Source organism: Apaloderma vittatum, unplaced genomic scaffold (assembly GCF_000703405.1).
Source record: "Apaloderma vittatum isolate BGI_N311 unplaced genomic scaffold, ASM70340v1 scaffold43877, whole genome shotgun sequence".
NCBI classification, from domain to species: domain Eukaryota; kingdom Metazoa; phylum Chordata; class Aves; order Trogoniformes; family Trogonidae; genus Apaloderma; species Apaloderma vittatum.
This window is the reverse complement of record NW_009725375.1, coordinates 1-11,936: the sequence shown is the minus strand read 5'-3', so window position 1 is coordinate 11,936 and position 11,936 is coordinate 1. Positions and strand designations below refer to the sequence as shown.

Sequence of the window (11,936 nt, the reverse complement as noted above, 5' to 3'; positions counted from 1 at the left end):
GGGGGGCGGTGTTTGGTTGTTTGTATTTCTTTTAAACCGTTGTGTCAGGACAGTTAGTGGCAAGCTTACTGCACAAATCATCCATCTGCAGTTGTCATTATGAACAACAATCGATTCTGGGTGTTTCAATTCCCTCCTCGGAAATGTTAACAGAAGAAGAGGAATACAGCATTTGCTTTCCAGTATTTATGGGGAAGTTAGCTGAAAACAAAGCCTTAGACAGGATGTGCAGTATTCCCCTACCTAGCATTTGCTCTGCTGCTCCCCAGTCCGTTTTTGACTTTAGCATTAATCGTTTGCATGAGAACTTTTTTTTAAACAAAATTCAATAATTTACAATATTGAAGTATATCAAACACTAAAATTTCCCTCATTTACAGAAGTGTCTAATTTTCTGTGCATACATACTGCTGTTATGTACACACAAAAGGAACAGGTCATCAAAAGAACTTTTTAGCTGCTGCTTCTTGTTGACTCCTGAAAAAAAAAAGCAAAAAAGAACTCAGTAAGTACTTGTAGCATAAAAGGAGCTAACTTTTTAAAATAAATATGTCATTTATTTGGGGCTTTTAAGATTGCATTCCTTGTTAACAGAGACTTAGGGAAATCAAACACAAGTCATATTGAAAAAACAGGAGGTACTTTTTTTCTATTTACAGAGAGATTGGCAGCATCAGACACAGAAGGAAACAAAACATTCTGGACAGAAACTAGAAACTGAAAGAACATAGGAACCAATTTTTAAAGTAAGTAAAATTTTCTAAAAGCTTCTCAGTATCTGATTGGCGTAAAGAGTGTCAGAAAAAAAGGAAATACAAGCAACTGAAGAGTGAAAGAATTTACTTGAAGCGGGATTTCCTTTTTCCTCTAGCACAGTAAGTATTTATTTCCTACAGATCAATGACGCACAGATGCTAGAATTACAAGGGCAACAAAAAGAACTGGAGGGGACCAGCTCCTCGCTTTGCAGGTGATGGCATAACGTGACATTTTTTTTCCACTTTGCAGAGCAGCAGAGACACAATGAAAGTCGGTGCTACTAGTGGCACTGCTCTTACATTAGTTATTTCTTCCACAGAGGGAGCAAACGGCACTTTCTCTTTAAAAGGCAATGCAGCTATTTTGGTCCCTACTCCTGAGCCTGATTAGTGTGGTGAGAAGCGGGAGGGGAGGGAAGACAACCGAGCGAGTCAGCCCTCACTCTCAATAGGTTTTCCTTCCCGTCAATGCAAATTAAATGTGACCATTATGACATTACAAAGAGGAGGAAGAGAACAGAGAAAACATCCCAATTAGTTTAGAGAGAAACTAACTTAGGAGAGGGATGAAGGGATATGTGTCAAACGAAGTTCACTGAGGAATGTGTAAGAGGGGATAGGTAGGTTGTAGCTACACAGGGCAAAACAAACAAACAAACCAATCACATCGAACTTTGTTAAGACATTAACAAACTCCAGTAAGTTCATCAGAGGACCACAAGGATGGTAGTCTGAAGAGAAGAGAGGGAGGCAGCTCGGCTTTTCCACCCTGGACAAAAGACTTGATGGAGTCTAACAGCAGCTCTCTAGTAACCACAAGCTGCTACTGAGGGGACAGGGATAGCTCCTTCAGAGAGATGCTGTTGTAAGAAACAGACACAACAGCAAACTGAAACAGGCCACTTTCCACCAGATACATTGTTGGGGTGGCGAAAGAATAAACCAAACTGCATTACAATAATTAAACATTTCAAACAGGGTTTATAACAGTGGTGAATTTTCCACTCTTGGAGGTTTTTAAGACCTCTCCAGTCTAAACACGAAGCAACCTGGTCTGAATTCAGTGCCAGCCCTGCTCTGAGCAGAAGGTTGAACTAGAGACTTCCTAAGGTCTCTTTCAATCTGAATGATTGCTTTTTTTAAAGAAGATTAACATAATCATACAATTGCAATTGCATTTCCAGTCAGTTGTTCTGAAATAATTTACCCTGTTGTCTTCAAACAAAACCATACTTACCTATACATGATATAACCAATGAATAGCACTGTTTGCACTGCTACAAATACGAAGAAGTGCATTGTAGATAAGCACGATGGAAACGGTGGCAAGTCTGGACACTTTGATTTCTCACTAGAAGGCTAAAACCCAAGAAAAGTAGTATTTGAGAAAGGAGCAAATGACATGCCATCAAAAGACTGTTGCATGAAGACACAAAACAAGGTCTCGGCAACATATGCTAAGAAACAGGTCACAAGCAGAAAAGATAGGAATGACACTACTCTGAAAAACCATCATCTCACTCCTCGTCTCACCTTCTCCTTTCATCCTTATGTTTCTCAGATAAATTGATTGATGTTACTTTGAGTGTTACAGGGGAAAGAATAAGTCTCTGGTAAATTAAACCAGAAATCAAGAACATTTTATGGGATCATAAGCTAATTCAGCCTAATCGCTACCTAGGCTAGGCTAAGGTGCTCCTGAATGTGAATGTCGTCATCTTGCACACTTAGAGACTTTAAGCAGAGCCTGCCCGAGTTTCCCCTGATTAAAGCTCTCCCTTCTGTGCAGAGGCAATAGAGAATATCCTCTGTATAGAGCTGGAGGGACAAACACAAAAAAAAGCATGCAGAAAACCTAATTGCTTGACCTTGTTTCCACAGGAATTAGACTAAAAATCGTGCTCTTTGTGCAAAACTTCTCATCAAGACACAGATCATGCAGTTAGGTCAAGGCAGTGCCGTTTTAGCGAAGCAGCTTAATGAAGGATTAATTGCTCCGTAAATTGCATGCTGGCTCATCCTAGCTTTTCACTAACAGCCAAATAAAGAAGTGTTGCAGCCATGCTTTACACTACCAGCACATAAATTACCATATTTCGCTGTACTAAATGCTCAATGTCCCTCTTTACGACGTGAAGGTGTTCTTTGATGTCATTGAAGTGCTGCGTTGTTTCGTAGACTCCTGCAGCAGAGCCAGGATGTTGAGCTCCACTGATCAATCTCAGAGTATCAGCCATGGAATTTCTGAAACAAGGCAAACAACAAAACATCTTTCAGTACAGAACAGCTCTTCTACAAACAGCAGCTATTCTAGAACCTTTCAGTCTGTTAAAATCAGTTTGAAATACATAGCTGCCCCAAAAGGCAGAAAACATTTTTTCTGGCTTCTGAGAATACCTATCAAGAAATAATTCCTTAATCAAACTCTGATTTTGTAAAATATTTAAATCCGCAGACAGTTTCAATTTGTACAGCACACCATCTCCCAAAGTCACGCTGAAAACAAGATCTGGCAAATATTCTGTTGCTAGACATCTGTTTTGCCTGGCTGATGAAGTCTAAACCAAGTGTTCTATCTGAGGCTCTTGCCAAGGCTTTAGGATAAGCAGAGTTTAATGCAATCTTTGAAGAAAACCAAAAGCCTTTTGAAAAAAAAAATAAAAAGCAGTCATGTAAGAAATAAAAATAAAGAAGAGGCTTTAGGGATAAGAAAAGATTTAGATACATCCTTGTTTCATGATTATCATTTATATGAGAAACTCATTTCCCATTGTCATAGTACTTAATACGGTCTTCATATGAATTCATTTTGCTTCTACAACAAATCAAATTAAATCTGTAAAAAGTTGGGGTTCCATAACTAATTTTGTTTGAGGTAAACTAGTCAATGAGAGCAAAAAACTTAATCTCTAATCAATATGTTTACATAATTTTCCCCTACTGTGATGTTTCTTTTCAGCTGCAAAGAGGATTATTCCAAAATATTTATCATGTGAATGTTAATCTCTTCATTATTGACAGAATAATAATCAAAATATATGTCCTTGGATTTCTTTTTAATTTACTTAAAACTTCACATTTTGTTCAGATGCGAGCTTACTTCAGTGCCTTCAAGGTGCAGTCCTAACTCTTTGTACAGTGGTCAGCAATTTGTCATAGACCGGGTCCAGTTGGAAGGGACCTTTAAAGATCATCTGGCTCATCCCTATGTAATTAACCGAAATCTGCACAGCCACCTTTCCCCAGATTGATCTGCTGTTTAAAAGCAAAATAACTTTCCTAGACATGGTCTGTATCAAATTTAATTTACATTTCCTTTTGCATGAACAAAGCATGCTGATAGTTTCTATTGTATGAACACACAAGATTCTTCTGTAATCAGATGATTAAGAAAGCCACAAATCTTGACAAGAAAATTACTTAGACAGTAAGTCCTTCTCCTCTGGGATGACCAGCAATGCAACAGTGGGCTGTTCATTTCTATCTATAAATAAACCTTTTCTTTAATCTAAGAAAAGTATTAAGATGATGTTACGCAAACTCATACCTAATAAACAGTCGCTAAAAGGGCAGACTGCCAATGTTAACAAGAAAATCTAATTTGCTTGCGAGGTATAAAGATTTGTCAAGAATATTAACATAAAAGCTTTTGTGGAAGAACAAGTGCAAAAATGGAAGCACTCTAATCTTCATTCTGCAAAAAACCTGACCTACTTAGATAAATCACAAGAGCTGCCCTCAAACTAATACAGGAAAAAAACCACACCACGACTGTAGGAATTGGTTTTCTCCTTTTTTCAAGCCCAAGGTAGGGAATATTTAACTAGAAATGAAGGGTTAAACCAACTTAAAGCCATTGCTGCTAAAGACAGCAATTGTAAAATGCCTCAGAAGCAGTAAACAGACATCCCTGTCAAACCTAGAAATTTTCTCAAATCCATTTCACCAGTAGAGCATATACCCCCTTCAAGGTAAGATTTTTACTTCATTTGGTAATGTAATTTGAAAAGCTACAGCATACCTCTCAATCGATCTTTAAAAAGCCATCTTAAAAAGCAAAATCATTATTATTAAACACCTGCACTAGCTGTAGTGAGCTGAGGTTGGTCTCTTCTCCTAGGTAACAAGCAACAGGACAGGAGGAAACGGGCTCAGCTTGCACCAGGGCAGGTTTATGTTGCACATTTGGAACAAGTTCTTCATGGCAAGGGCTGTCGAGCCCCGAAGCGGCTGCCCAGGGCAGCGGCAGAGTCACCATCCCCAGAGGACAGTGACTCCTACCGAAATAATAAATAGGATTTTAAAAGTGCAATATAGTATAAAATTCAAAACACAGTCTTAATATTTAGAAAGCACCTACCTCATTTCATTTACTTGTCTAATGACCTCTTCTTGATTTTTCACAACTGTCTCAATCTCTTGCTGGGAACCCTGGTGAGGGGAGCGGAGGTGGGGAGAGAAAGATCTTAGAAAAAGCAAATTGATCACGCTGCTGAAATTAGGCTGAGCTATCTATTACGATGTATTTTTAATTTTATTTACCTGTCCTTGTTGACCTGGAACACCAGCTCCCCTTTTAGCAATCTCATCTGTGACTGCAGAGACGTATCTCCTCTGCTCATCCAGGATCATGTCCAATTGCCTGTTAAGCTGTTTGATTTCAAGATGAATTCGATTCTGCCCCTCAAAGATCTGCCTCAGTTCTCGATCACTTACAGTTTCAAAAATATCATCCGCTGATAAGAAAAAAGCACAGGTGGTTCTTACACATATGCATTCCTTCTAAGTTGCATTGTATTATTCTTCTTGCATCCTTAAAACTTTCTGCATGGCTATACTTTTTTCCCCTGTAATTCAATATATTTGGTGCTTATTTATCACTATTGCCACAGCAAAGGATACCCAAATGGGATCAGGACAACTGAACACACTGAAACCCACACTCCCTCTTTGAGATCCTATTTAAATACTTGGGTAACGTACAACACAAAATGGAAAAAGGATGCTGCGATTACTAGGAGGCCGCTAGCTAATTTCATGTCTAGATGCCTGAACTACATTCCTGATACACGTCCATTCAAATACAGCTAATTCAACCCACAAAAGCAAGAAGTAGACTGGCTTCTGTTATATTTTCAAATGAACAGATCCCTTTTTGCCCAACTCTAAAGAAAAAAAAAAGTAATTAGAAAACCCCAACCCACGTAAACAACATCAAAATCTGCTGAGACCTGCAGGTGCGTGGTATCAATAACGGAATGGGTGTTTCTGCCTTTCCGAGCCAAACTTAAATTTCTTATCAATAGTCCTAGTTCTGAATATCCCAGAAAGCCAACATTTCCCTTGATAACTGAAAAAGTGCTCAAATAACTTGCCTGGCTGCCCTTGCACATCAGGATGTTCCTTTTGAAATTCTTCTTTCTTTTTATCCAATTCTTGCTGAAAGTGTTCAAACTCTTCTTGATACTTCTCTTTATCTTTTTGAGGAATTTCTGCATCTGGTGTTGGCTTTAAAACAAAGCGGGGGAAGGAGAAAGAGATTTTTTTATGTTCTCTACTATTACTATATAACTCATTTTCCAGCAAGGCTGTTCAGATTTCAGATTTGAAGACATAACACGATGAGTCAACACTTTAAAATACTAAGTTGAACTGAGAAACCAGACATTCCTATGGAGACCCACAGCTTTTTTCCCTAATACGTTCATACTTTCTGCAATTAAAACAAAACCAAGTTTTACAAGGATATATGCTGTTTACAGTACAGAACTGTTCCAGAGGTACAGGAAGTTGAAAGCAAGAACAGGTTATCTGCCCACTTTCCAAAGAGAGTGTACTTTTTAAATTGAATCAATACAGAGAGAAAGAACTCTGGTCTTGAAAACATTAATTAATACATTACTGAAACATTACAGTATTAGACTCATTTTTCTAAAAAAGATGCCAAAATCCTGAAACAGGGACACCAAGTATGACTGCAGAGGAAATGCCATAATGTGGTGCTACATATAAAATGTATGCAATAACATATTTTACTAATTATGCACAAAGATGCTTACTACTTCCTTCCCAGGCTCGGTCAACTGGAAGGTCAGAAAAGACAGGACATCATGATCATCTAAAACAAACAGACAAAACAGAAAAACCCTGTGAATCGTTACTACTACACACGGCAAATCCAGGTGTTGCCCAAGTCAACCTTGCACCCACAAAGGATCTTCAGGCAACGGCAAAAGAGCTGACGCTGCGGGGAACGACACGCCACAACGCCGTCGTCAGGACAAAGTGGAAGTCCTTGTGCTCTAAGCAGGAAAAGGCCTCAGCGTAGCAGTTACTGAGGCATGGGAGAGGATTAATTACATCGTTGTCATCACAATACTGGTATAATAGACCAAAACTAGCAGTAAAAAAATAAAAACACCCCTCTTGCAAGCCCCACATGTCCCCACTCCATTTGTCACAATTTTTAACATCTGCTACCTGCAAGTCCCCCTGTTGCTGCAGATACTCCAAAATATCCTTGTGGTGGCAACACCATATCTTCCACTTTGGCACAAAATTCATAGTCGTCTTTATCCGGAGTAAAGCCATTGTTAATTAATACCTAAAAGGGCAAATGTTTTCAAGTGTTACCACATTAATCTGTTTGTGTTAATTGCTTTGTCAATTTACAGTCATGGTCACAAATACGACTTATTGAGTATACACCCCAGTAAGGTTCTGGGCAACTCAAATTTTTCATCTCATCTAGAAGAGCACTCCTTTGCTTTTCTGAAGCTGATTCTGAGCTTGGAGAGACGCTCCCTCTACAGAGGCATCTGCAGAGCTGCTAAGGTTAGCAGCAACGTTTGGGCCAGAGGAGTTCCAAGGTAAGGAATCGGGGACCAGGAGTATCTAAAAAATGAGCAGACTCAGAGTCTGAAATTTAATTTTCATTGAAGAATAACAGATAACTTCTGCCGTTGCAACATAGTTCAAAGTCCACCCTCTTTTAGGTTCATTCCTGTTTACTTTTTAGAGAAACTTTTACTATAAAATGACAGCTGTGTGTTTTATGGGCAATAGCTAAGAATAACACCTTTTCAGTAGAAATTAGAAGCTGTCACAATCCAGCACCACATTACTGTTTTTCTCTCCTTGGAATTCACAATCATCTGAATAGTACTTAAAAAGTCTTGAAGACTCCCTTATACCAGTGGTTTCTATCTTCTTGAATCTTCAAAGCCCTACTATTTCCTGGAGGTGGAAAGCCTTAAGTAGCAAATTTGAATCTACTATCAAAGAGTGAGCTTCAGTTTTTCAGTCACATCTCAAGAACCTCTTACAATCAGCTAGAAAAGCCTCTACAGCTCTCAGATCAGCTGGAGAAATACTGTTCAAGTTACAGACCTGCTCAACCCCCTGGAAGCTGAGGAACAGATGCTACTGGCTTTGGGACAGCTCTACAAGCAGGTCATCAGACAACCTGCGAGTACATTCGCACAACCGATTCTGAGCTCAACATTTTCAAGAATATTCGGAATTAACGACATGGGGTCTTTGGCTTTTCAAAGAGTTGCAAAAATCTCGCACTCAAAAAGCTTACAAACACAAGTACAGAGTACTTACAGTCAGTGTTTTTTGGTAGTAAATTATCTTTACTCGAACAGGATAGGGCTTGTTACGGAAGTCCCTCTGACAGGATGCCAGTGCTTGCGTGGAACCATCACTATGCAAGAAGACAGCTTGCATAAAACTGTATCTTAGGACTTTCCAGTTAAGACAGAAAAGCATCACTGAATCACATCATGATAGTTTTTCAATACGCAGGGTTTTCAAAGGCTGTCCCACAGCCCCACTGAGCTTTTCTGAAGTCTGGGATCAACAGTGCAAGATGCTTTACACGGGACACAAGAGAGATAGAACGCAGGAACAGGGAAATCTGTTTGCTTTTAAGATAACAGCCCCACACTTGTGAACTGAAATATCCTGCGCTGGTGAACTTGGAAATAAGCCACAGTCTAGACTACACCAGCTAGGCTAGATACTTCTCAGAGAACCCAAAGATGTGTCAGTTCTGCTGTTGACAATAAACAATTATAAATCAAAATTAAACCAATTCATTTCAGTAACAGGCAGTTAGCTTTCAGTGAGTCACTTCTGTCAGTTATTAGCTGCGTGTGGAAAATACCCGTAAGCAATGAAGAGGTCAAAAGTCTGTACCTCCATTTATCTGAGTTCGCCCATCCCAAAGGACATATGCCATTTAAATATCCACCAGTTGCTAATTTCTGTGCTGTTACTGCCAAAACCATGTTTTAACAAATTGAAAAACTCAAGTGTAAAGGAAACAACGAAGTTTCATATGAAAGAAACCTTCATAATGTTTCTCAAAGGAGCTTCATGCAACGTTTCATTCAAAAGGAAACAATCATCGTTAAACACTGAAAATAAACTTACTTCTGATGGTCGTACAGAAGTTTTCCATTGTTTCCTACAACGATCACACCAGGATTGTTTTTCTAGAAATAAGAAACAGCAAACAAATGGCATAGTTTAAACTGAAATGAAACGTAGGTAATGTCACTGATAGCTTTCCTGCAATAAAGCACCTTAAGTCATTACGCTGCAGATACACAAATGTTTTTATTCTCTCTGTACTTCAGGATTACATAAGCACAATGCCTGAGAAGCACCGTGTCATGTTGCATGCTTTGCAAGACACTGCTGCATTCTCTGCATGGTTATGGATGAATAAAAGCACACAAATTAAGTTTCTGGATACACCACCAATTACCATAATCTGACAATTACAGAAATACAAAAGCCGCAAACAGGAGAAATTCAAATGTAGTGAAGATACAAATCTTGAAACTAACAGGTGACTTAATACATCCCACTTTGGCTACATAACACTGGGGAAAACACGTTCACATCCTACTGACCTTGTCACAGTCATTAGACAAACCCCAGGAGCCATAACAAAGCCTGTTGAACACATTATTTGAATTGCTAGAGGACGAGAATGAGCTCAAATGGTAATGGCAGATTTACAGTGCTATTCTGGTTGCCTCCAGGAGTGTATGAAGAGAACCTCAGTTCTTACAAGAGCACAAGATTTTCCCAGTTAATCTCCCTTCCCCTTCAGCACTTCAGTTCATCATCTCCCAACGTGTACTGTGTTTGGCTGGGATACAGTTAAATAACTCTTGTGATATTTAGTGTGGTTGGTACAATTTCAGGTGTTCAGAGCTATGAAATTGCATTTCTCTTTTTACTCGCCACTATGTCCACAGAGAAATAAAAAAATCAACTCGAGTACAACTACAGCCTTTGAAGGAAGAGAAAAAAGGCTTTGCGGTTTTCAAATCAGCAGGACAAGCAGGGTGCTCTGAGCTGGTGGCACTAGATGAAGTCTGCTTCTGGGCGCTACCATATGAGGCTGAGGCCCAGTTACAGCACCAGACATGTTCCAGTGAACACACTGAAACAGCAACAGGAAGAATTTCTCCATACTGGGACTGAAAGTAACAGGTGACCATTAAAAAAAGTCTCACAAACTCCAGTATTTAAGACACGTCAGACCAATACAGGCATGATGAAGACTTTCATTTTGACTAGAAGTAACACATCATCGTTTTCTAAAGGAGGATTTCGCATCGCACCGGCTAAACTCGTGATCAGAGTCCCCTTTGTGCTATCGAAGTCCTGGCAAATGGTGTTGTCCACATACAATTTCTGGTAGATGGTATCTTCAGCCAGCTAAACTACACCAGTGTCCATATTCGTGGAACATGATGTAGAAATTTGTGTTTCCACGTTGCATTTTGGTACAAAAAGCCTCTTCCAAGGCACACACTGTCACATGTATCAACATTTCAAATTGTGCACATTCCAGATTTCAGCTTGAACATATGTATATGTACGCGATATTCTCCCTCGAAACCTAACACATGAACTAATGTGTAGTGGAGATTCATTATTTGTTATGCTTCAGCTGTCAAGCTTAAAAAAAAAAAAAGGTGTGAAAATGTCTAGCAAAAATTCTGTATAAGAAACTTGACTATTGTAATTTATCCCTTCCAAGTGAAAAGGAGGACAGTAGGAACGTAGCATCCTTTTTCATTCCACAAAGGTATATGCATAAAACAGGCAGGAAATTAATTTATAATCTTTGCTAGAAGAGTTTGATTCTGACTAACCTTTCCATCATTGTCAAAGGAATCAAAGAAAATTCCAACGCCATTCCATTTGTCAGCTGCCCCAAAAACAGGACCTTCCAAGCCTTGCTCTTCTGTGAACCAGATTGCCTGTTACAGAAAGCACGTAAGAGGTGTAAGTCAAGATTCACTTTCTAAAGCATGCTTTTTTTCTTGTTTCAGTAAAATCCAATTCTTAATACCAATCCATCAGCTCCAATGCGGCCTCGTCCAGTAACTCGAAAGGTCACTTCGACTTCCCAAAATTCAAATATTGACTTGTTCTTTGTCCACACTGACCCTCTTTGGCTTTTCAAAGACGTCGTTATACGAATCTGGTCCGCACTCGGTATGGCATCTGGAAAGGAAAAGAACCAACACAAAATACGTGAAAGTATTGCAAGTGCTTAACTAGACAATCAAATCTTCCAAACTCACAGTCTTCTGGTCTCCTCAGCCAGAGGACAGTTTTCAGAATAACTTCTTAATGGAGTACCGAACAGCTGGAGAGAGGGGAAAAGAAACAAACCGCCACGTTTTTACTTTGAACAACTTGATTACTAGTGTTTTACAGAGCACTTAAACAGCTTCCGCTTGGGACCACGACACACCACTTAAACAGACCATCGGTCTCGCTGTTATGGTATGTACTGAACTAAATAAAAAAATAGTCAGGCTTAGCTTTCTGCTGTGTCCCACATAACTCTTCACAAGTCACAGGTTCCTGCTCGGTTTTTTAAGAACAGATGCTCTAATTTTCAGTTTAACAGCCTAAAAGAACAACAGGCACACATTTGCAGAGAGATTCATTCACTTTTAGTAGACAGCATTTCGTGATTATCTGCTCTGGAGAGCCGGGAAAGGCCCCTCTGAAGGGGGTTTCCTTCATGTCGCTGGAGCGTAAGGTCCAACGAGTCAAACCGAACACTCACGAGCCGGCCCGCACACGCCGAGCTAGAGCCTGCGACAAATGCCAGACCAGGGCGGAAGGGACAAACCG

The 11,936-nt window shown here is 39.5% G+C and overlaps 1 protein-coding gene across 1 annotated transcript; it reads right to left on the bottom strand.

The window, feature by feature from the left end:
• Positions 1–124: 124 nt before the first annotated feature.
• On the bottom strand, positions 125–11,294 carry LMAN1 (lectin, mannose-binding, 1; the record flags this gene model as incomplete). Its single annotated transcript, XM_009872859.1, has 12 exons — positions 125–477; positions 1,996–2,117; positions 2,849–3,002; positions 5,119–5,189; positions 5,301–5,494; positions 6,134–6,266; positions 6,818–6,876; positions 7,239–7,362; positions 8,367–8,466; positions 9,198–9,259; positions 10,940–11,047; positions 11,140–11,294. Coding segments are annotated over 12 exons (1,319 nt in total), but the record flags the coding sequence as incomplete, so codon positions are not given.
• Positions 11,295–11,936: the final 642 nt, after the last annotated feature.